Below are 26,711 nucleotides of genomic sequence, written 5' to 3' on the forward strand. Positions count from 1 at the left end.
ATAAGGCACTTCTATAAAATGGAAAATCTACTCTTCTGAAGCAGGAACAAAAAAGTGTCATAGAGAAATGGCATAACTAGACAAACGTATCTTGCCCTTTAAATGAAGTTTTTCATTATTCTCCATTTATCATTGAAATCATGTCCCATATTTAATAAAGTAACAGAAATAAAAGAATTTTTAAAATAAAATAAAAGCCAAATTTTACAACTTCCTTAAATTCTAATCTAACATGCAGTTGTTGCCTAGGACACTAGCATGTTCATTGCATATATCCTACATCTGCCTGGCTCCAGCTGACTATAAAAAGTCAATATGAACTTAAAGACATCATAAAACAATGTCTTTCCAAATTTGTAAAAAAAAAAATCAAAAAAAAGAAAACATGGAGTTAAAAAATGAGGTAATTTTCTTGTTTGTCTCATCACAACCACCACTTACACTTTCTTGATTTCTTGATTGGGTAAATACAGCAGAGATGTCTGATATCCATCCAAAGTTTTTGCAAATTTCAAGATAATCAGCTACTTAAACTACTAATTAAAAACCCTAATTTACTAATTAACTAATTTACTAAATGAAAGCAGACATTTAGCTATTTGATGATAGGCACCTGTACTGGGTTTGTGTGGCAGGCTGTCCCCCTGCAGCCCACAGAGGGCCATGGTGGAGCAGATATCCAGCTGCACCCCGTGGAAGGGACCCCACGTTGGAGCAGGTGGATGCCTGGCAGAGGCTGTGGGCCCATGAGAAGCCCGCGTTGGAGCAGGGTCCTGGCAGGACCTGCAGACCCGTTAAGAGAGAAGCCCACACCAGTGTGGGTTTGCTGTCAGGGCTTGTGACCCCGTGGGGGACCCACGCTGGAGCACCCTCCTCCTGAAGGACTGCACCCCATGGAAGTGACCCATGCTGGAGAAGTTCATGAATAACTGCAGCCTGTGGGAAGGACTCACGTTGGAAAAGTTTGTGGAGAACTGTCTCCTGTGGGAGGGAGCTCACCCTGGAGCAGGGGCAGAGTGTGAGGAGTCCTCCCCCTGAGGAGGAAGGAGCAGCAGAGAAAATGTGTGATGAACTGACCGTAACCCCCATTCCCCATCCCCCCGTGCTGCTTGGAGAGAGGAGGCAGAAAGCATCAGGAGTGAAGTCAAGCCTGTGAAGAAGGGAGGGGTGGGGGGAAGGTGTTATAAGATTTGATTTTAAGGTGTTTTAAGATTTAGTTTCATTTCTCATTACCCTACTCTGATTTGAATGGGAATAAATCCCCTTCTCAAAGGGGAAAAAGGATTCTTGCCCACGAGCTGGTGGGGCTCATCGAGAGGGCTTTAAACTAGGTTCAAAGGGGGGAAGGGGATATAACCAGGCTCACTAGAGATGAGCCCAGCCGTGGCACACCGGGGTTGGGGGTGAGATCGATAGCTGAGTTCTAGTGCATCTACACCATTGCACGTAGCATGGGCAATAAACAGGAGGAGCTGGAAGCCATTGTGCAGCAGGACAGGTATGACTTGGTCGCCATCACAGAAACGTGGTGGGATGACTCTCATGACTGGAGTGCTGCAATGGATGGCTATAAGCTCTTCAGAAGGGACAGGTGAGGAAAGAGAGGCGGTGGGGTGGCACTGTATGTTAGGGACTGCTTCGATTGTATAGAGCTCAACGATTGTGGTGACAAGGTTGAATGCTTACGGGTGAACATGAGGGGGAAAGCCAACAAGGCAGACATCCTGCTGAGGATGTGTTACAGACCATCCAACCAGGATGAAGAGGTAGATGAAGTTTTCTGCAAGAGGCTGGCAGAAGTCTCACAATCGTTAGCCCTTGTTCTCATAAGGAACTTCAACTTACCAGACACCTGCTGGAAATACAACACAGCAGAGAGGAAACAGTCTAGGAGGTTCCTGGAGTGTGTGGAAGATAACATCCTGATGCAGCTGGTAAGTGACCCTACCAGGGGAGGTGCCTCGCTAGACCTGCTGTTTACTAACAGAGAAGGACTGGTGGGAGATGTGGTGGTTGGAGGCCATCTTGGGCTTATCGACCATGAAATTGTAGAGTTCTCAGTTTGAGGTGAAGTTAAGAGGGGGGCCAGCAAAGCCACCACCATGGACTTTCGGAGGGCAGACTTTGGCCTGTTTGGGACGCTGGTTGCAAGGGTCCCCTGGGAAACAGCCCTGAAGGGCAAAGGGGTCCAGGAAGACTGGACATTCTTCAAGGAGGAAGTCTTGAAGGCACAGGAGCAGGCTGTCCCCATGTGCCGCAAGATGAACCAGCGGGGAAGACGACTGGCCTGGCTGAACAGGGAGCTCTTGCTGGGACTCAGGAAAAAAAGGAGAGTTGACCACGTATGGAAGAAAGGACAGGTGACTCAAGGAGTACAGGGTTCTCACTAGGTCATGCGGAGAGGAAATTAGAAAGGTAAAAGCCCAGCTAGAACTCAGGCTGGTCGCTGTTGTAAGGGTCAACAAAAAATGTTTTTACAAATACATCAACAACAAAAAGAGGGCCAAGGAGAGTATCCATCCCTGATTGGATGTGGGGGGGAATATTGCCAACAAGGAAGAGAAAAAGGCTGAGGTACTTCATGCCGTCTTCACCTCAGTCTTTAATAGTCAGACTGGTTATTCCCTGGGTAGTCAGCCCCCAGTGCTGGAAGACATAGGCTGCCCAGGGAGGTGCTGGAGTCACCATCCCTGGAGGGGATGTTTAAAAAACATGTACATGTGCCACTTCAGGATACAGTTTAGTAGGCATGGTGGCTGGGTGGATGGTTGGACTCGATGATCTTAGAGGTCTTTTCCATCCTATGATTCTATGAAATTAAACTGATTTCCCCAAGTTCAATCTGTTTGCCCATGACAGTAACTGGTGAGTGATCTCTCCCTGTCCTCATCTCGGCCCACGAGCCTTTCATTGCATTTTTCTCTCCCCTGTCCAGCTGAGGAGGGGAGCCACAGAGCAGCTTTGGAGGGCACCTGGCATCCAGCCAGGCTAAACCACAACAACTTTTCTAACTCTTACAGTCACATACCTCCTTCAGTACAACAACACTAAAAGTCTTTTGACTAATTCTATTCTGGGCAACTACTTATCACTGTTGAAACACCACTTTCTTCCTTAATTAATTACACAATGATCCCAGTGGGCTGATGTTCCATAAATCTGTGGCCACTGACCTAATGATAACAAGCTGGCATTCTCGAAGCATCCTTTTAATGGCTCATTGAATCACTTCAAGTAAGTTACAGCAGAATATTGCCTATAGCATCTGCTGCATGAAGGCAAAGGGTAGGATTTCTGTAACGGGTACTCTTGGTAATTAATTTCTCCTTCTATATACTGTGCAATGAACTTCCCTGACACAGGGTGGCATGAGTCATCCTGTACCAACAGCCAGTTTCAGGACTGATATGGCATCAGTCTTCATGTGGATCTGTTTCTACACTCCTATCACATTTGTTGCCTCAGTCTACACTTTAGTTATAGTCATAGAGGAAGTGGTGGATTCATATTTTCCGTATTTCTTTGCATTTATGAAGTAGTCCTTACTGCTTCTTGGCTTTTCTTTTTTCTTTCCTCAGCACAACACACTTCACAAACCCTAACTACGTCTGCCTCTTAGGTCTTTACTAGAGCCAAACAATCTTTTCCAGGGAATTACTAGATCTTCTTTTCCCATTTTTAATGTCCTCAGCTTTCAGAAATTTTCTGACCCCCTCCCTTATGTAAGCTGTTGTATCAGGGAAGAGTGCAAAGGACTGTGGTGCCTTAGATAAACACCTACTTAAAGCTGTTTGCTTAAAATTCAAATACAAAGCCATGCATGAATATAAGAACGAACTATAGTTATGAATGTAAGTACATCATCATTTGAACTGATGCCTTTCTGCTAATCAAAGACAGAATTTACAAGGTTTATGTACTAAATAATCAAAGTATATTTCAGTATAATAAAATAAGAATAGTAACATCTTTCCTCTGACTCCCAAAGAGAAAACAAAAAATATCACCACACCTCCAAGTAATCAGACAAATATATGGCCTTTTAACATACCCTTCTTCTTCATATCGCCTGTTATACTTTTACCATTACTAAACTGGGCAATAAAACATTAACTGAGAAAACCAAGAATTAATGTCTACACTGACATTGTTTTACTAGGTTTGGATCAGTTTTAATTCATTTTCAACTTAATATAATCTTCTTAGCTAACCAAAGCTAAAAATTGGTCTATAGCTGTTTTGGCCTATAGATCAGAAAAAGAAAATGACAGTAGAAAGTAGCACTGAGACAGTTATTAGAGCAAGACAAGGGTGCCAAATCAGCACATCTAGATTCAATTCCTCTAAAACCAGAATTATTTCCAAGAATTACACTGACGTAAGACATCCAGTGGGTTTTATTTGGTCAAAAAAATACGGGACAAGAATAAAATACATCATATTTTAGCAATTAACCCAGGTTCATATCCTCTGTTTTGGTACAGGAACTTAAGATAACTCAAAGAATTGACAAGAAACTATCAGAGTCAGATATGGAATAGCAAACCTTTAGGCCCCTTTCCAAAATCTATCAGGTATCAGATGGAATACAGTCTGATGTACAGTTGTATTTTATTCCTTTCAGAAACAAATGAAAAAAATCATTATATGCTCTTCTCATTTTATAAGGAGTAAAACCATTGGAATTTAACCAAAAAGGAAAATTAAGAGTCTGCACTCTGCCTCAGTCCTGACTTTCCTTTCCCAGAGAGTAGGGCAATGGCTCTTGAACCACTACAGATGAAGCGAAATTTTCTAAGTTCTAAAATTTCAAAGATTCTTTGATTATAGTTATTATTCTAATACCTGTATCTCTGGACTCTTGTTAGCAAAGCAGCCTTTACGGTGCAAGGAATAACAAAATAATAGCAGGATTGCAGAATGTGTTAGAACCTTGTAGTTCCTTGGGGGGTGGGGGGGCAGGACATCTTCTGGTGTCTGTAATGGTTTATTTATATGATAACGTAGTTTAAATTCTAGAAATCATTTGGGAGAAGTTCTGTCTCCTACATGGTACTTCACCACTTGGAAATAATTCATAGTCCCAACACACATATACTTCATCACCAAACTGTTTTATGTTTTCTGTTCATTGTTTCTGGACATATATACATGAACAACTTTGGGGAGGTTTTTAAAAGAACAAATTCACATTATTAATGGGAAAGCTAAGGAGTAACATACATGCTCACATTTAACAGTAACTATATACAGTGTGGCTGCTCGAAATGAATGCTCCAAATAGCAAGCCTTGTAAGATGACAATGACAGCAAAGTAAGTCTTCTTCTGAAGCTTGAACTATCAGAAATATTCCAAACCATTCAAGAAATCCTGCTTCTTCTCTCCTTTCTCACGCTCCTAACCCAAAAAAAGCTACCAGAGAACTGATCCTACTTTTCCTTCACTAGCCATAAATACCTGGTGGCTTCTGACAGAACAAAGAGAATGAAATCCCTTAATAACAAGTTCTCTAAAGTGTCTTCATATCTATTTTAGTTTTATATATGATGGGTTATAAAAAAATCACGGAAACTACTGCTTCCTCAAACCATTATCAAAACGTTCACACATTTAAATGACAGTACAAAACATTTTAAAATTAGTTTGCAGAAAGATTAAAAGTGAATACATCTTAATTTTATAAACTGGAACTTTACCAAAACAAAATAAAGTGTAACTAAGTAAATTAGTCCAAAGCCCTGTTTGAATTCATTTAAAGAGCTAACCTTGGCTGTAAGTTTCATACAATAGAATAATTTTGGAAGACCCTGAGTTGAAACTAGATCCAAACATCATAATAAGAACTTTATCCATAATCACCTTGGGGTCTCCTTAAGCGAATACACATCTTAATTACTCTATTATATGCTTTAGCAATGGTCAGAGAATTAAGTAGTCCTGCAATACTAGCAACAGCACACTACACGTACTGCAGAAGCACTAGAGAACTGCGTCACTGCACATGGACTAGAGACTTAAAAACTGTAGTGTACCCAATCTGAGAAGAAAAGTTTAAAGATTGGAAAATACAAATGATCACAAATTTCATCCCCTATTACTACAGGCTCTGTCATGCACAGACTACTAGACACTTTCTAAAATCTGTCCTCATCCTTGGAATGGTAAAAGTGCAATGATTAAGATTTTGCCAAAACTACAGCACAGGCACTCCAGCCCATTTTTAATACAAACCTATATGCCCAGCTCTAGTGCATACTGTCTTAATTCCACTGGCAACAGAAACCACAGATGCTTGCCCAGAACAGGATTTACCATATGGCCAAGAAACAGAATTTATGAGAAAACTTCTTGAATTATATAGCCAAAATATAGACTGTTACCCCTACATTCATCCCAAATTCCCTAACAGTAAGAAAATGCCAGATCTCTTTCTCTCAATACCCTCTTTTTATAGGAGGAAAAAATTAGTTCAGGGGAAAAAAAAAAGCAAAAGGAAAAACAAAGCAGAGTTTATTATCCCCTCTCATCTCTTCTGAAAAACACTATAAAAGCAATTCAAATCTGTGCAAAAAACAGACTTTTCAGATGTCTAACATTGTTTGAAAATATTAAACCAACTCACACGAAACATCAGTATGAAACATGCATCATGATGTATAGGCTGCTGCGTTATGTTCTGTACTGTTACTTAAAAGCACTGCAACAAAACCCTTAGTGAATCCTAAAGAATACCCTCTCTGGTTTCTTTCCCTTGCTCAAGCATCATTAACTTGCTTAAGTAACTAAATACAAGCCAGTAAGTACATCAAACATCTTCTTTACTTCTAAAGTGCTGGATCAGGATGGCCAAAACAGGTCATCTTTAACAATAAAGATACCTACCGAAAAGCAAAGTTACCATACTACTTCAACCATAAGAACTATATTAGCTACCAGCATTAATTTCAGCAATAGTACATAAGAACTTCTATGCTTCATAGCATTAGACAATAAATCATCTAATTCAGCATCCTGTCTCCACCACTACTTAATTTCTACTACTTTATTTAAAGGCAAAATATAATTAACCTATTGTTGAAAGATACAACAGAGCAGAGGACACAATCAAAATACTTTCCTGACCCTTGCTGAAGATACATTAACTCAATAAAATGTACTATTTAACCAATTGTGTTATAACTCAGTTACTAGCTAGTACACATACTATATAAATAAAACTACTAAAGAGATTTTTGAAAATGTCTTATTCAACAGAATCCGACTTGTCCACTTCAGCCCAAGATACTGTATATTTTCCTGCTCTGGCTATTTTCAGGTGAGTCTCCCTTTAAGTGAAAATGAAACATGTCCTTTTAGGTGCCAAGGAATAAAGGGGTTTTTTGTGTCAGTGAATATTAATCAAAATGAAAGCAATTAAACTCCTGTTTAGGTCAGAGTCAACTTGCAAGTTACAATGAAGTAGGTTCTAAATGAAATAAAGCAAAATGTTGATTCCATTCATAGTCATGGCATGCTACCAAATCTTTAAACAGAGCTTTGCAAAATTTTACGTATCAATTCAAAAAGTATTTTCCATGGAAAATTCTTCTCACAAGTCATTCTTTACAAAAGGTCAACACATTCTGATGTGCATCAAGGTATGAAGAAGCTTCATGGTTTCACTAACCATGAACTGAATTTTAGTCAAGTCTTTCAAAGCCATAACATAAAAGACATTTGGATCAAATACAAGCGTAGAGCAACATGTTTTTTGTATAGTGGTATAACAACTCAGTTTCGTTTTCAGCTACTTTTGGTATACTAGCAATGATCAACAATTTACAGTTTGAACACTGTGCTCAGTTCACCTAGATATGATTCTATGATTCTATGATTCTATATCTCAGTTTTACTGGCATGTGACTTTCAATGATTTCTTTTCCACAAAATACTGTTATCCCCAAAACAAATTTATGTCAGAAACAAATTGCAAACTCACTCTTAATCAAACCTTTCAATTATTATAATATTCAGCATTGCATTTGTTCTTCTATAGTCAGAATCACATATAAAAAGTCATCCTTACTAAAAAGGGAGGGAGAGATATCTTGTAATTATGTTTCAATTACTTTTAAAGTATCAAGAGGCTTTAATCAATAATAACATATTTTTTAATAGCCTTATCTTTGGAAGATTGAGATTTTATTGTACCTTGCTTTTATCAGAGTTCCGTAGAAAGATTTTTACAGTAGCATCCATCGCTGTTGTACATGAATACTCCTATATTGTAAATATGACACAGAATCTCTTTTCTAGCCATCTTCATGACAAAAAAGAATATCATATTATATTCTAGGCCCACTTGAATTCTAGTGCGACTTGTACATGGACAAGTATAGAAGTTGGAAGTGAAATACAAGACCTTGCAACAACTTTTGAATTTATCCTCTTATTTATGTGTCAGGACTTTCTAAGCCAGCATGTCATCTCGGAAACTTCGTAAGCTAAACTGGCGTTTTAAAGAGCTGAGAACTGGCCACACTTCCAAGAGTTTTTCCTCCCCATTAGGGATAAACTATGTCTAAAAAAAGATACCCTGATTCTAGAGTAACTTCTCTTGTAATGAAATCTTTTAAATTATCCTTTGTTTATTAGAGGGTAACCTTTCAGTTCAGAGGTCTGCTACTGACACAAATATTTTTGAAAGACAATCTGATGCCCATCACATATCTTGTACTTTGCAAATCTGTCTGTTCTTACATTCTGGAAATATGAAAAAAACCAACCACTCAACACTGAAAATGGATAGAGAAAACCCTCACTGGAGAAAGGGCTGGAAAGGACTTTGCATCTTAAAGTTAATTTCCATGAAAGGAAATACACATCTAATTCACGCAAGCTGTCTTTTTTAGAAGATTAATAACTGCATAAAATTCCCTAAGTAAATAAATACCATCAAATAAATACACCTGCCTGTAACCTCATATTCTTTAAAGCTTACATTAGAGGATATTTTATATGGTGAGAAATATAAACAAAACAGATTAAAAATCTTCGCTCATCTATTTACAGAACTATGACAATTTCAGAACAAAAGCCTGATTAAACAAGCAGAGAAAAAATCCTTATGTTGCTTGTGGTAAACACGTCAAAATGTGACAAGCATCATCTCCAAGATCTACATTTACTTTTCTTTACTGTAGTTCATTATCAGGGATAAAAGTTTAAAAAAATAATGACATGAAAGACAAAAATTAAACAAAACTAGGTAAACATGAGAAGGGGAAACTTGGCCTACACGGAACACTAAGCTAATTTTTAATTTGTTTTCCTATGTTTTTTAACACAAATCTTGTGACTGCATTGTGGGTGGTTTATTTGTTGAAAGGAAGATAAGAATGCGAGATGCTTAACAGTGGCCAAGGTTTTTGAGGGGTTGTGCTACAAAGTGTCTAATGGTCTCTGTTAATGGATTTCCCAGCACAGCTGGCAAGCTAATATTCCAAAGACAACTGCAATAATTCTAAGGGCTTTGGTCCTTGACATTAGCTCATTCATTATTTGACTTCTTTTGTAAGCTCCATTTTCGACACTGTTGCCATCTTAAAAAGGACAAGTCACAACAAGGGGAGAAATTGAGAGGATTTAGTCTTAAGTTTGAGTGCCTGGTCTGCCTAGGTATAACGTACTAATGAAGGATCAACGTGCAGAAACATGGTTCCTATCGCAACAAATAATTCACCAAAATACAGGAGAGCAATTATCAGAAATTATAACCCATTTTCAAGCAGAGAAAGATACAACAACAACTGGTCTGCTGAAGTAAGTCTGCAAGGAGTAACAATTAGCTCTAAATGCAAGAAAAATTCAAGCTTTTGGTTACTAACTTCGCAACACTGTAGACGGAAGTGAAAAAATTGCAACTCTCTTTTCCCTCGTAGGACAAAAGAAAGGCACTTTCACAAATGTACCAGCAGAAAGACTCATCTACCCCGTGAATACAAAAAGGCAAGTCGTCAACTCTTTTCCATTGTTGTGCAACCCAGAGTTTCAATATCAAATTCGGAGGATTTGGGGCTTGAGGGATTCTCGGGATTATTTTCCGGGGCTAATGATGAACGGTTCATATTTGTACACAGCAATCCTTAAACAACCGAAGTCCAGCATTACATTCACTCATGCTACAACTCTGCTTGGAGTGGCTTTGCAAAACTATAATTGGCTGGTATCAAAGAGGACTAGTCATAATTCCAACAGCTACGACTGCAACAGAACTTAATTTGGGATGTGAGCAAGCACTTGATTGGAATAATCTGCATCCGTTCATTTTATTAAAACCCAAGGAATGCAAAACAGAACTGTATTCATTATAAGAAAGATTTTCCTTTCTATGCCTTTTAAACAATGCAGTAGACTTATTCAGGTGAATTTCCACACTCAAGGCAATTTGTGAATTAATTAGATAGTACTTACAAAATATACTGAAAATGGAAATCACTGCTGCATATAAATGATATGTATTAATGTAACACAGTCTCAAACCGTAAAGACGACACATTTCAGCACAAAATTAAGCATGGCTAATCAACACTGGATTAAAAGAGTCACTAAATTTCACAATTCTGTATTTCACTAAAAGGATTGTTTAAGAATCTAAAGTAAATCTGATCAAACACTAAATGTAGGACACCTCCGACTACTAACTGCCAACATAAAATAATCAATTCCTAAAGATATGAAGGTCCCCAAAATGTAAAAAATTACATTTATAATTACAAAAAGAGACTTGACTCATTCACTTAAGAAAAAATATCCCTGTTCCATATTGAAATATTAACCAGGAATTAACATTTTAAAAGAATCCATGAGATTACTTTCTCAAACAAAACTACAGAACAGTTTTTGCTTTCTCTGAAGTCTCTGATGATTCACTGTTACTCCCTTTTTTTTTTAAGTACATGGTAAAGAGTTACTAAAAATGTGTTTAAGCCATGAACAAACAAACAAAACCTTGATTTTTTTTTTTAAATCCAACAAACATTTTTTATTTTTCCTGCTACCCTGAAGAAAAACTCACTGCATGTTTGCAGACAAAGTTGGTTGAAGTATTTTACTCAGAGGCTGGCATATCTGATGTTATTTCTCCTCAGAGTACTGTGATCTCATTGACCAAAATATGGCAATTATCCACAGGAGGTAACAGGAAGACGTGTATCAAGTATATTCATACCATGGTTCCCCTGTATTAACAAATGTCTTTATATAACTTGAATATAAACAGTCTATGAGAAATTATATGATAAATATAAATATTGCTTAGAATCACAGTATTCAATTAAATCCCTAATATTTTGCGTCAAATCACAGAAACTGATAAATATAAATCCTCTTTTCCAGATGGCATATCAGATCTTACCAGCTGCTGTTGACTAGTAAAATAGCTTTCAAAAACCAATATGGCACATAAGTATATTCCTTTATCCAATTATACATGAAGAAATTGTTCCTTAAAAGGGACAATATCATCTATGCAAAACTCTGCTTTACCTCACACAAAGGCATTAAAACAGTGAAAAAGTATATCTAGAAAACATACAAAACTTTCCTTCAATACTATAAAATGGCCACAGATGACAATTTGTTTGTATTTTCAGAAATAAAAAGGAGGAAACATAAGTACAGCAATTACCAATAGCTCAACAGGTTTTTCAAAATGTAAGTTCATACAGAAATAGCCAGATATTTCACACACACGTAGCACAAAACAGAAAGCAAAAATGCTGATACAAAACATGTTCAGTGAGCAATCCAAAGTGGGACAACCCAAAGAAAATTAAGATTTGGGTACTTCTACTGCAAAGTGTTCCCCAAAGAAGTAAGGGAAAACAAACACAATAATTCTCCTCCAGAAGTGAAATGAGGGACTTACAGAGAAACAGAACATCACCAGCGGCCATGCTTAACTTTTCTCAAGAATGGAAACTTTTCAAACTTTTTTCTGGATAGGTTCCCTTTAGACGAAATTGGTGTAAGTTGCATTGATGGAGACAGACAAATTTCTACAGTTACTCCAATTTAACTATTAGTTAGACCACTACTAATGGTTATTAGCAAAATTATTAGAAGGCTTTCTTATTCTGAGTTGTTGCAAACTTGTATGGTGTCCAGAATTACTTTATACTTTTCTGCAGCCAACGACATGGGCTGCCTTCAAGCAGAGGCTCCTAAAAGTATCATAAGGTCCCCTACAGAGTGGAGCTTTCTCAGACGTAGAACTTGGTAGGGGTACCTTACATGTGAGGAATGAAGCCTACAAGTCCCATAGAAACTAATTTAAAAAAAAAAAAGTTTTGCATAATAGTAATATCCCAAATTTTGCAACAGACTCGGATCGGAATCTGGCACAGATGGCTCTCCTGGAGCTGCAGATCCTGACACCATCACAAAGAAACATACACTGGAAGTAGGTTTTGGGTATTGCTGAAAACAAACCTGCCTGCCCTACCTAAAAACGTATTGCAGGCTTCTTGACCAGCAGGTCCTAGACTCAAGTTTTCAGCTTACTACCTGAAACACAACATCCAACCTCAATCCTTTCTCCCTTGGCAGTTCCATTCCAACCCTAACTAATGTTGGGGAATTTTTATCACACCCCATGAAGCAAAGTAAACATGTTTGTGCTTAACCAGAAAATGATTTAATAAACAATGGAGTGGACGGTCTTACCTCCATAAGTAGCTCTACAAAGAGTTTGCAAAGATGCAACATGAGACAATTCCTTATGTACTCTTGAACCCGCACCGATCACATGACCATCGGCATGGGGCACCTTAGCCCAGTGTTCAGTTCATCCCCCAGCATCAGCCCTGTTTCCAAAAGTGCCCCTCAGCATTCACATTCCAGGATGGATTGCTAGGAGACAAAGCTGTGACATTTCTTACCTCATTACCAAGGGAAATCACACTCCCTTACACAAAGTCCTTCTCTCTCTGGCATTTCTGCTTCCAGCAAGTTTAAACCATTCTGCAGTCAAACCTTGTTGTCGTCCATGCCAGATCATTCCTTGGTCACGAATTACCATTGCTGAGCAGTTACAAACTGAATTTCCCCTTCACTAACTACACTGTCAGATTTGTGTTCCCAGCTCACATTTGCCTGCCAGGTCTGATGTCTCCTTCTCATTCTCAAAACCAGCCTTCTTTTCCATTTCCCATTACCAGTTTTTTTCCCCGAGACGGATCTTCTTTACCTCTTTAAGCCTAATTAGACTTCTTAGCTTTACTTACACCTTCTAACTGGATTCAGGTTTTGTCCTCTGTGCATTTGTTACTAGAAAGTTTCCATAATAGTATAAAAGACATAGATTTATCCTCCATGATAACACCCAGTTCTTTCACCTTTAGAGCTGAGAGGAACTAGGAACAACATGCGAGAATTACAGATTGAGCCTTATTTCATCCTTAACTCCTTCTCTTAGTGCTGTGTAGATAAAAACCTGCTGAATTGCTCTGTGAAGCTGCTTTCCACCAAGTGGTCTCTTGAGACTGAGGAGGTCCAAAATGTGGATATGTGATAAATAATCAAACCTGAAATTTACCACAATTAACTGAGCATTTTTTTCTTGGTCTGGTTTTATGTCTCATTACTGAAAATGGCTAACATATTTTATCTGAAGAACAAGCAATATTAAAGAAGACTGCCTGTAGTGCACACTTATATACTATTACAACAATATTATTTGGAAAAATTGTGTTATCTTGGCAACTCACTCACCTTGAATTCTTCAACAATAATACTCAAGGCTTCATGTCCAGCATTTCTCATGTCTTCTAACTCCTGCTTATGCTTTTCCTGTACAAAAACATGGAAAGATTATATACAACATAGGCACCTGACATAACAATTTTAATTACGAGAGTAAAGACCAATTATTTTCCTCATTTTTGGTATCTTTCATGAAGAAGTGCACACATCTTGGCTCTTTAGATATTACATATATGCTCAATTCAAGTTGGTCATAGTATTAATCTTATTTTTCTTTATTTCTTAGTTTTACTTTATTAGTTCCCAGATAATTCTAAACAGTTCTCCAAATTTTTCAAAAAATTTGTTACTCTAATTTTTCTGGTTTCTTGGTATACCTGTGGGTGGCAGGATTTCCAAATCACTCTCTTAGTAAACGTTATCTACTGCCTATATTAATGAAAATGTTGAAACAGACTAGTGTCAGATCCAGCTTCCTCAGAAAAGCACACCCTTCTCCTACTCATTACATAGTTCCTTTTAAATCTATTTTTATTCTTAAGGTTCACAGGAAAGCATTCTTGTATAAGACATCTTGAATATATTTTTCAAATAAAGCTCTACTGTTTACTTCTTACTTTATTCCCGGTATTACATAAAGATAACATGGACAAGAACATTCTAATAGTTTTGCCTCTACATAGAAATGTTTGTCTGTGGTTTGCTCTCTGAGTCTGCAATGTGAACACCTCATTAGATTCTCAGCAGCATTTCATGCTTATCAATGAGCAGCACCGCTTTTTCAAATCACCAACTAGTAAGAAGATGAAAAACTTTCCCTCTTCCCTCATTTTTTGCTTCACGAATCTGTTCTTAAATCAGCTAGTACAGCAGGCCATAGGTGCTTGAAATCACCTTGGAAAACTGGTGCAGAAAAAAGAAAGACATTCATCGCAAACCTTACCTTGCAGTGATTACAGCGTAAAACCATACGCAACTTACGCTACATATTTATTGCTTTTTGGATGGAAGTTGAAATTAATTGACACGATTCCATATTTTCTAAGATCTTTATGCTTGAAATAAGCAAAACCTAGTGTCTAAAAGCATGTTCAATTTTATTATGAAAGGCCATATAACACCATTAAAAATAATCAGTCTGTAACTCTATCTTTGATCATAGGTTTCTGCTCTGCCATTCAGTTCTTTTCTCCTGAATGGGCCATCTCAGCAGAAAGTTTGAAATTATAGCTACACAAACTCCTTATTGTCGGCCCAAATATGAGACGTTGAGATTCTCTTGAGTAGAACTGGGTTTTTTTTGTGAAGCCCTGCAAGAACAACTGAAATGAAGCAGAAGAACTGAAAATGGAAATATTTTGAAGGTAAACAAACTACTACATCAGTTAACAATGCACAACAACTGGGTACGTCTGTTTAATCACACTGTGATGCATAGGTATCATAGACACCACAAACTAGGTAAACTCAGATGTTATACACTTAAAAAAAAGGGCTGAGCTAGAAATATTTTTACAGTACAAAACTACAGAATTGGTGTAAGGGGGGAAAATGTTATACAGTGCTTAACTCCAAAACTTCACAAATCATTAACAAATACATTCCCTGCAAAAACTGAGTGTGGGGGGAAGAGAAAAATGTAATTACTATAGTAGTATACCCTGGATTCATAAATATGAAAAACGAATTATATATAAAGAAGTTGTTAATGGTCTTTAATAATTGTAACTGAAAAAAACCCAAAACAACAAAAACAAAATGGAAGAGTAAGCATTCCGTGATGAGAAATGCCTTTAAATGAGAAGAGTTAAAACAGTAAGATTTCCATCTGTCAGAACTGACCTGAAAGCAACGAGACAAAGTCGATGAAGTGTGTTGACTGAGGAAGTAACGTATTTCATTCCCCTAAAAAATACAGTGCCTCTCACTAGCATTACCAGGCAAATGAAGACACAAAGCGAAAAATGCAATTTGTCCTCTTACAGTAAATCTCTCAAGTTTTTCAGAATTAGTGACTTTCTCAGTCATATACTAAATGTGAACTGATCACGCAAGTTGAAGCACCAACATCAAGGTATAACTACCAACATGAAGATTACACCCAACATATTTTAGAGTACTTACTTTCTTAAAACATTTCCTAAGTAAAGGAAAAGAGTCACTAGCACAGAACTAATACCAAGACATCAGTTTTGCTTGGGTCAGGTCTAGCAACCAATTTCTACAACAGAGAGAAAAGAGAGAATGAAAGGGAATTACAAGCACAAAGATGAAAAGTTTAAGGTCACATTGCAATGCTCCCTCCAAGGAAGGGCTTTATGCAGTCTGACGAACACTACACTGTTTTTTCTCTGTGTCTATTTGCAAGATTTTTCAGCTAAGACATGAGGCCTGCAAGTTTATTTCTTTTAACTTGTAAGGGTGCATTTCAATTCTTTGCAGGTTGGCTGGCCTTTTTTTTTCTGAAAGTCTGTAAAAAAATGTTTCAAAATCTTATAGATACATCCCTCAAAGGAATGCATGCTTAGTCCTTGTAATAACTGGTAAGGAGAAGACCCATAGTCACTTTAAGTAGCACATTATGGAAGTGTATGTATAGATTTACTGTCTTAACAATGAAGACACATCAAAGTTCCTGAGTTTCATGATTTGGCTACAAACACAACAGAAACATTCCAAGAACAGCAGTATATGCATTTGATGAACAATGGTCATGTCAGTTCTTCACAAAACCTCAATAAAATGTGTACTTTTGATACAAAAATAAGCTGAATGATTTGACATAACCACTGTTGGAATTATTACTCTGCTTGCAAAAACAAAAAGGGAAGCTCTGTTAAGAGTTCTGAATGGTGTAGACCTGAAATTAAAATGTAATATTCATATTTCCTATCAAAGAGAGAAGAATTTTGTGGTTTCTGGCTCTTGTAGAATTCTCCTGCATGGTTTGTATGACTTCAAAGATGTTTTTTAAGAAGGTTGTTGTCCCCTTCCTTTACCTAAGAAAGGAATCAAACAGGATTTGAGAAGTTTTTTCATTTTGTGACTCATATGGGGAAATATGCCATGGCGAACCATTTATGCATAAGAATAAATGTTTTAATGGTACCAAATATATGTGCCTTCAGAAATACTTCAAATAAAATTTGAATGATAAGGATGAGAAAATGGGATTGAATTTTGAAAGCTTTTTTACAGTCTAAAACCCAAGTGACTCCGGACTCTCTTAGGCCCCTGTGAATCAAACCACTACAGAGGCAGATGGATCCAAATGCCTGATGAGCTGCCGAGAGGCGCCATTCCCAAGGACGCCACTGAGCAGAGAAGTCTTCTGAAGCGGCTGTGACAGCAGCAAAGGTTACTGACCACCCGCCAGCCAACTGCTTGTCACCGCCTGCCAACTGCATTAGTACTTCTTTCAGATCTTTTAGCTGAATTGCTTCTTAAATCATTTCAGTCTAACTGAACCATTGTTAGCATAAACAGTTTCAAGCAGGGTTCTTTGTTAACAACCAGCATTTCGACAGAAATGCAGGGCATGTGTTTGCGCATACTGGGAAGTGTAAGGGTAACACTTCTCAGCAGAGCACTATGTAAGACCTGCAGTAAGAGGATTTGTAGGATCAGATAGTGGAAGAAGAGAGAGCAAAGACCTCAAAACTATTTTATTTTCTTATATTTATTTACCCTTAAGTTGATACATTTTTCTACTAACTTTCTAAGAGGCAAACTGTCTTGAATTGTTGGGGAAAAGTGCATGCCACCCACAGACTCTGCACAGATTCCCTACTAACCTTCCACTACGGCATGCCTGTATATGTCACACATGTTAACAGCAGTAAGTGAAAGAATATAAATGAAGGGAAGAAAAAGATACTCGCTGTCTAATTGCTTCTCATCTAATTCAAAGCAACCGCAATTCTTCTCCTTATCAAAAGCTGATACTTAGAAAAACTGTTTTGTCTCAATGCTCCTAACACGTATCAAAAACAGAAGCAAAAAAAGAAACTTCATACTTCAAATTAGGGCCACTGAACACAGCCACCTGAAAAGTAAGCAAATGCCTACATATCAAAGTATCTTTTGATAATAATCAGCCCACAACAGTACACACAATAATAATTTCCCAATCCCAGTTCTACAGCAGGTATAACTAACATGAAAAAAACCCAAAGTTTTTAAAATAACTGAAGAAATTAATGTAGATCATGCCTATTGAATTTACGACATTTTCTCCACAGGTATTTTTTTTCCCCCCACTGATTTTCCGCTTGACATCAGAGCCAAAGAAATTTAATTTAATTCTTCCTCCTTTTTATTAGGTTATCAGTAATCACAACTTCTAACATTAAAAAAGATCACAGCAGTAATACACAGATGAGGCAAAAGTCAGTACTGCAAAGAAGCACTATGAGATCACATTTACATGTGGGAAAAATGATAGAAGAAATAAAATCAATTCAGAAAAAGATCCCAAATTTTTCCCACTTTCCCAAATAATCAAATATAATCCATAAGATAAAATCCTGTATTTTGGGGTCAACTAATAGTTTGTGCTTTTTATATTTCTTATTCATACACCCTGTTAAAAAAAAAGTCAGGAAAAACATGCCAATAAAATTGTAAGTTTGCACAAAGCATCCAGGTTTTAACTGTACAAATGTTTCTGTAACAACTGTTAAGAGTCTTCTATTACTATATATAAAGTACAAGCCAGTTATCTGAGTTGATGTTGACTGCCTATCTTCCATGGTATCTGCAGAATTATCTGAAAGTCTGAGCCAACGTCTCAAAAAGTGATGTACTCTCTTCCCTCCTACATTTTCTACTAATGCAAACAAGCAAACTGTAATTCCCTGCAGGCGACTAAATCAGAAGACAAATTTTAACTCCACCTTATACTGTTTTGCTGTATACAATTACATGATTAAGATTCTTCATATTGGACTCAATTCCTCCATTATGTCAAGATTCTCCTCTCCACAAAAATTATCAGTTTTTTCTTTCAAAGCATCATTTTAAAAAATAATAAATAACATCTAGTATCATAATTAATGTGTTAAGTAACTGGTAACTTCTCATTTGAAGATGCACATTTCCTCCAATTCACCCAAGTATAGAAAAAAATAATATTACTGAACACCATAGAACTAAATCACTGAAAAATTGAGTTAAACATGATAAGAATCAGTTCATAATGGCTAATTAATCTACACACTAGAGTGTGCTATTGTATATAAAATACAGATTGGTCAGTATTACTGTTCACTTGAAATAAGAATGTGAGCTCTCCAGAACTAAGACACGGGATTGCCTCCAGGTCTACAGAAAAGCAAGTATTTTCACTTTGGTCACATCATCAGCATCCTAGTGAAAAATACAGTTCAGAACCTAAAGATAAGAACAAACATTTTTATAGGAAGGAAAGAAAGATTTCAGATTTTCCTATATAACCAAAAGAACAGACAGTAAGCACAACCTTAAGCTCACCACAGGAACCAAGGAGGTACTATTATTTATTTCTTACAAGTAAATATCATTGCCACCTGGAATATACAACAAGAGAAGACTTTGAAGTGAATAATAAAGTGAAGCAGCAAACACACTTTCACGAGCAACTTCCTAGTATAGTGGTGAGGACATTCTCTGCTGAGATAGAACTGAACTGAGCCAGAGCTGAGTGAGTGTGAACGATCAGTCTTCTGGGAGACATTATGACTGATAAAATGTGAAAAACTGTGTAAAGGAAACAGTATGGAAGAGCCTGTACACGCCCCAAAACTGAAACATAGTCATAGTTCCCATAACACACGTAACTAAATTCTCCAAGCATTTGCAGTGTACAACATGGATCTATACCCTGTCACATTTAAGACATTAACACTGTGTGAAGAACAACTACAGTTTATATCTACTCATTTATTCTACAGGTTGATTTACAACTGTCCCCAGTGGGACAGGGAGGAGAAATGGACAAAAGGTAAAACTTGTGGGTTAAGATAGACAGTTTAATAAAATAATAAACCTCATACTAACACTAATAATAACAATAGTGACAATAATGAATACACAAAAAAAAACTATATACAACACAATTTTCTCATCGCTCAATGACTGATTCGCAGTCAGTCCCCGAGCAGCAACTGCAGAACCCCCAACTCACAAATTTTTGAAAAATTTGCAAAACTCACAAAAAAAGAGTGAACTCCCAGCAAAGTTTTAACTCCCAGACAAGAGAGGATTCGAATTCACAAAAACAATAAAAGCAGAGACCCCTGCCACCCGGCCAACCCCCATTCACAAACTGAGCATTATGTCTGTGGTATGGAATATTTCCACTGGCCAGCTTGGCTACCTGTCTGGCTGTGCTCCCTCCCAGCTCCTGCACACCAGCTCATTAGCTGAACATCAGAAACTGGAAAAAAGTCCTTGATTTCATAGCAACTGAAAACATCAGTATTATCAACATTCTTCTGATACTAAATCCAAAACACAGCAGCTACTGTGAAGAAAATCAACTCCATCCCAGCTGAAATCAGGACATAAATACAAAGACTCTCCACTGAGGAGGACATTAAACAAGAAAAACAAGAGCCACAGTCTGTTAACTAACGCTGTGTTCTTAGTATTAATATACATTTTGCTGGCAAAACTGCATGATGTGGTAAATAGAACAGTACATTTGCCTCAGGAAGCCTTCTCTGATTGCCTTCAGATTTCTAAAACATTATATGGATAGTTAATTCTTTGGAATAGAGCTACAACTGTGCCAGGGCATCTTATGCCACTGCTGCTTTCCTACTTCCCCGTGTAATCTAGCTGATGAGACATACTAGGCAGAGCAAGCAAAGAAGAAAGTGCAAACAGGAGAACAATCCCAGGGAAGCTGACGAAAGAGAATACTTCCATTCAACACAATAAGCACGAAAGGAATTCTTATCTTCACTAGGACATTCTCTTGCCTTTTATCTCAAGAGCATCAGTCTTCAGATTAAACTAAATTCCACTGTTCATCATAAGGAACAAAATATTAACTCAGAAAGGGTTGCCAGCTGTCCTCAATAGCTACTGATGCTGAAGCCCGTTATATTAACCAACACAGTTTTATATACTATGTATATTTAAAAATATAGTAGTATTTATGTATTGCTCTACTGCAGTATACTATACTACTTCATATAACTATCTATGACGAAAACTACACAAGGAGAGTTTTCCTTCTTTCTCTACACAGGAAACTGACCTGCAGATGGCAAACGGACAAAAAAAGACTGCAGAAGATTAGGTTAACCCAACGAGTAGGAAGTAAGCAAAACTGCCAGAAGGCCCGCATGGATGAACAAGGAGATCCTGGCAAAACTCAAAAACAAGTAGGAAACATACACAGGTTGGAAGCAAGGACGCGTAACCCGGCAGGAACATAGAGACAGTGTCCAAGCATGCAGAGATGAGGTTAGCAGAGCCAAAGCCCCACCTGGATCGAATCTAGCAAGGGATGTCAAAGACAACAAGAAGGGCTCCTGTAAGTAAATATGACAAAAGGAAGGCTAGGGAAAATGTGAGCACACTGCTGAACAAGATGGTGGACCTGGTCACATAAAACATGGAAAAGGCTGAGGTACTGAATGCCTTTACTAGCAAGACCAGCCTTTACGAATCCCAGAGACCAGGTGAAAGTCTGGAGCAATGACGACTTTGGAAGAGGATCATGTCGGGAAATACTTCAGCAAACTAGACACAATTAAATCCATGAGGCCTGACGGGATACACCCACAAGTGCTGAGGGAGCTAGCTGACGCTATTGCGAGGCCCCTCTCCATACTCTTAGACTGATCATGGCAACTGGGAGAAGCGTCTAAGGACTGGAGGTAAGAAAATGTCATTCCTGTCTTCAAAAAGAGTAGGAAGAAAAACCCAAGGAACTACAGGCTGGTCAGCCTTGTCTTAATACCTTGGAAGGTGACAGAGCAGCTAATCCTGGAAAGCATCTCCAGGCACAAGAAGGACAAGAAAGTCACCAGGAGTAGTCAGCATGGCTTCACCAACTTAACTTAATCGCCTTCTATGGTGAAATGATTGGCTTTGTAGATGAGGGGAGAGCTGTGGACATTGTCTACCTAAACTCCAGTAAGGCCTTTGACACTGTCTCCTGTAAGATCCTCCTAGAGAAGCTGTTGAAGTGTGGACTGCGTAAGCACAAATTGGGATGGACTGAAAACTGGCTGAACCACCAGGCCCAGAGGGTGGCAATCAGTTGCATGAAGTCTATAGCTGGAGGTCAGAAACTAGTTGTGTACACCAGAGGTAAATGCTGGGTCTGATACTGTTTAAGACCTTCATTAATGATCTGGATGATGGTGCAGAGTGTACCCTCTGCAAGTTTGCAAATGACACAAAACTGGGAAGAGTGGCTGATACGCCAGACGGTCAAGCTGCCATCCAGAGGGCTCATCAGGCTGGAGAAACAGCCTGGCAAGAACCTCATGAAGTTCAGCAAGGGGAAGTGCAAAGTCCTGCAACTGGGGAGGAACAACTCCATGCACCAGTATATGCTAGGGGCCACTCATCTGGAAAGCAGCTTGTCAGAAGAGGACCTGAGGGTTCCCAGAGGACAAGAAACTGAACATAAGCCAGCAATGTGCCTTCACCACAAAGAAGGCAAATGGTATCCTGGCCTGCATTAGGCAAAGTACTGACCCCAGGTCGATGGAGGTGATCCTTCCCCTCTACTCAGCACTGGTGAGGCCACACCTGGGGTACTGCATCAAGCTCTGGGCTTCCCAGTACAAAAACCACATGGACATACTGGAGAAAGTCCAACAAAGGGTCATAAGGATGATGACGGGACTGAAGTATCTTTCACATGGGGAGACACTGAGAAAGCTGGAACTCTTTAACCTGGAGAAGAGAAGGCTTAGGGGAATCTTATCACAGTCTATAAACCCCTGAAGAGAGGGTGCAAAGAGGACCAAGCCAGGCTCTCTTCAGTGATGCAAATGATAGGACAAGAGGCAGTGGGCACACACTGAAACACAGGAGGCTCCATCTGAACATCAGCAAACTTTTTCTTTTTTTTTTTTTTTTTTTTTTTAAACAGTGAGGGTGATCAAGCACTGGCTCAGGTTTCCCAGAGAGGTGGTGGAATCTCCCTTCTTAGAGATATTCAAAAACTGTCTGGGCAAGGTCCTGGGCAACTGGCTCTAAGTAGCCCTGACTGAGAAGGAGGGTTGGACTAGAAGACCTTCAGAGGTCCCTACCAACCTCAACCATTCTGTGAATCACAATCATATTTACCAAGCCTTAATCTACTAGGTATTAATCATGAGGCTACTTGTTTTTCTTCAAAACTAGTCCAAAGAAAGCACTAAAAAGAACTTCCTATTGTATTATGAAGCAAACAGCGGTGGAGTGCTGCATATTTATGGATCTATCACAGGTGAACTATTCCAAAGGACCCATTGCCTACAGTTCACTACAGCATATTTGCTGTTTTCCAATATTTATTCTGGATACAACCTTTTGTTTCAAATATATGAAACTTCAAACTTCACAGTGAATAGTAATCAAAACCACCATTTATATTAATTAAACTATAACTGAACTGAAGATACCTTCTGTGCCAAAAATTGGTAGCATTTCCATCTGCAGCTTTGTTAACCTTTGAAAAGTCATCAATATATGTTTAAGAAATATAAATAACTGAAATAATGCATACTGAATTTCCATAGAGTTGTAATATTCATAACACATAATGATGTTCATAGCACATTCCTAGAGGATAGCTTTAGTATTTTCATGCATGTTTAAAGACCCAAGACTACAAGGAAACTTGACACTCCACCCAATAGCTTCAAAAGTATGCAGGCAGAAACTCCACTTAAGCATGAATAAAAACTTTCAAAGATTTAATTCTAGAAGATGTAAAGACTCTAAGATTAACATATCTTTGGAGTTTATCCAGTGTATTTAAAGAACAAATTGGTTTTCTCCTTCCTTGTTTTTGCAGCTTAGAAAATAAGTTGAAGTATAATGTAAACAATCCCATTTACTACCAAATCAACAGAAAAAGAAGTTACATCTTCATATTTGAATCTTCTTTTCATTTTCAGTATCTGAACTATCTTCTTTGGCTGCCTTCTGATACAAAGCTCAGGAAGCAAACTTACTTCTTCCAAACTTAACTCCTTTTCCAATTTGTAAATACATTTTGGAACACTAAAAATATTCCAGATCAGACATATTATTTGAAAACCAGCTGATCAACAGCTATTTTCTCATGAAAGTGCAAGCAAAGCAGCTCCAACACAAAGTGGTTGCCATATTTATTCAGAGCTACAAATGATTTTTTGTTTGTTTGTTTCCTGAACAAAATGGATGAAGGGTATGACTGAACAAAAATGACAGAACTTGCAGGACAACCAGAGACACAAATAATCATCTTTTCATCAAGCTGTTGTATTTCTCCCACTAGAAAAGTGACAAGAATTTAGATCAGAAGACAAAATGAACAACAGCTTGGGAAACTGAGCATCAAATCAAGGAGTTTGAGATAATATAAGTGCCAGGAAAAACAGGTACTGAAGAAGATGACAGCAAAGCCTTATGTAGACTTGCTCAGCTGAAGAAGATCTGCAAGACAAGCTTCTCTTGACCTTGTTGTTCAAGAAAAAAAGATGTTTACAAAATAAAATCCAACACTTGTCAGTTAGACCATATTGTCCAACCCATAAAGCAAACTGCATCTGCAATTTACTCCAACGTTTTCCTTGCATCCAGAGAAATGCTATGAAATTTAAACTTCTAGGCTAAATTGTTGGTTATTTGTTTTACATACTTGACAAATTCATAACTAATCTAAGAATGAAGGGAGAAAAAAACAATCCAAAGAGACATAAGTTACACCTTCACCTAAGACAACAAAACAGTAAACCAAGAAAGAAGAACTAACTTCTTCTCCCTTATTTTAAGATACAATAGTACTAGTATGGTTTCTGAAGGAAAGAGTTTGTTGCCTAACCTCAGAAAAATTTGAAGTAGAAGGAAACATCTCCCGTGGTACAGGAAAAGTTACCCAAATCACAGATGCACAGATTTTATACAAAGTCCTTCTCACTTCTTGTTGTGCATCTTAGGGAACTAGTCATGCAGTTCCACATTCTGAATTACTATATTTTGCTTACTGTAAAACCTCACACAGAACATAGATATGTTGCACAGTATAAGCTCCTATTCTAACAAAGCACATATATTTAAAAACACCAAAAAAATTATATTCCATACAACAGTGATTTAAGTTTACAGTAACTGATATTCTGATTAGTGTAACATTTCAAACCCTACATTAATCAGATTTTTGGTTCAGGCATTCCTGGCCCTACCCTTAATTGCTAATGTCTTTTTGCTGGCAATGAGGTAGGCCAGATTGGAGTAAAAGATTCCAAATAATTCAGACCAGGGAGTATCCCCTGGATTTGAGTTACGACTTCAGTGACTGGGAGTGGGCTATTTATTTTTCTCAGTTTATAACCAAAGTATTAAATCACAAAATCACACAATCATTCAGGTTGGAGGGGACCTCTGGAGGTCATCTAGTTGAACCTCCTGCTGAAAGCAAGATCAACACCAAATTCAGACCAGATTGTTCAGATTCTCATCCAGTTGCACCTTGAAAACCTCCGATGATGGAGATTTCTCAGCCTAGGTGGCAAAAACATCTGAATGCTTATCTTCGTCACAAAAATACCTTTTTTGTCATACCAAATTGCAACTTCCCATGTTTCCATTTATGACCATTTCCACTCATCCTCCTGCTATGCATCTCTGCAGAGCCTGCCTGGCTCCATTTTACTGACAACCTTGTAGGTATTGGACGTTCACTATTAGGTTCCCCCTACACCTTCTCCTCTCCAGGTTGAGGTCAAGATGTACAATGTCCACTCAGGTTGGCCAGGCACGATTTATATTTTGGTAAATCCGTGTTGGCTATTCCAAATCACCTTCTTCATGTGCCTAGAAATGGCTGCCAAGAGCACTCTCGCCATGATTTTCCCAAAGACAAAAAGGCTGGCAAGCCTGTAGATCCACACAACACCCTTCTTGTCTGTCTTCAATAATCAGAGACTTTCCTCAGTCTCTGAGTTGATACAAACTCTCTCATAGTGACAGCCCGCTCTCATCACCAAACTACACCGGTCTGCTCTGTGGTCTGCCCTCTGCTATGCTACATGGTCTGAAGCTGCTCTTTTTTATGAATGACAGTGTCGCCCCTTCTTCATCCCTGGCTTTCTAGTGAGTTGATATCCATCACCCGTACTAGATATCCAGCCACAAAAAGTATCCCAACACATCACAGTTATTTCAGCAATGTCAAAGGTCAGCCTTTGCACATGGAACTCTAGCTCCTCCTGCGTGTTTCCCAGATTGCATGTATTTGTATATGTTTGATATGGCCCATTTGACACGCGCCCCTGAAAATTGATTCAACTTTTGTGTTGCTTGATGCATGGGAGTCTGGTTTTGGTTATTTCTTTTACCACTTCCCATCTCTGAGGCTACTAAACTCACAATTACCATAGAATCATAGGTTGGAAAAGACCTCTAAGATCATCGAGTCCAACCATAAACCACTTCTAAAAAATAAATAGACTTTCAACCTATATGTGAGAGAAGAAACTCCTGCTTCTCTCCTTTGCAAGAGACACATACGATCGACAAAAAGAGATGACAGTATTCAGTTCCTAAGTCTTTAAGAACTTTGGTTTGATTAGCAAAGATGATCACAACCTCTAGTTGTCTGTCATCAATGAAGTTCCCGTTGCACAGTACTTGTAACAAAACACCAAAAAAACCCCACAAAAATCCCCTCATACTTTGGAGTCTAGATACAGACCTAGACATCTAAAGAGCATTCCCGTGTGAAAACTGTAACATGCATTTATTTATTTAACTTGTGAGCTAACATACAGAA

At 38.1% G+C, this 26,711-nt stretch overlaps 1 protein-coding gene across 7 annotated transcripts in view; it reads right to left on the minus strand.

Moving 5' to 3' along the window:
* CCDC91 (coiled-coil domain containing 91) overlaps positions 1 to 26,711 on the minus strand; it is a 166,403-nt gene that overhangs the window by 79,838 nt on the left and 59,854 nt on the right. For all 7 annotated transcript variants that reach the window (XR_012766080.1, XR_012766079.1, XM_075441969.1 and 4 more), the window contains exon 7: positions 13,754 to 13,831. Coding sequence is in view for 5 of the 7 variants with exons in the window: in XM_075441969.1 (XP_075298084.1) it covers positions 13,754 to 13,831 (78 nt within the window). In the remaining 2 variants the exon portion in view is untranslated. The remainder of the gene's footprint in view (positions 1 to 13,753; positions 13,832 to 26,711) is intronic.

Source organism: Opisthocomus hoazin, chromosome 1, assembly GCF_030867145.1.
Source record: "Opisthocomus hoazin isolate bOpiHoa1 chromosome 1, bOpiHoa1.hap1, whole genome shotgun sequence".
NCBI lineage: Eukaryota > Metazoa > Chordata > Aves > Opisthocomiformes > Opisthocomidae > Opisthocomus > Opisthocomus hoazin.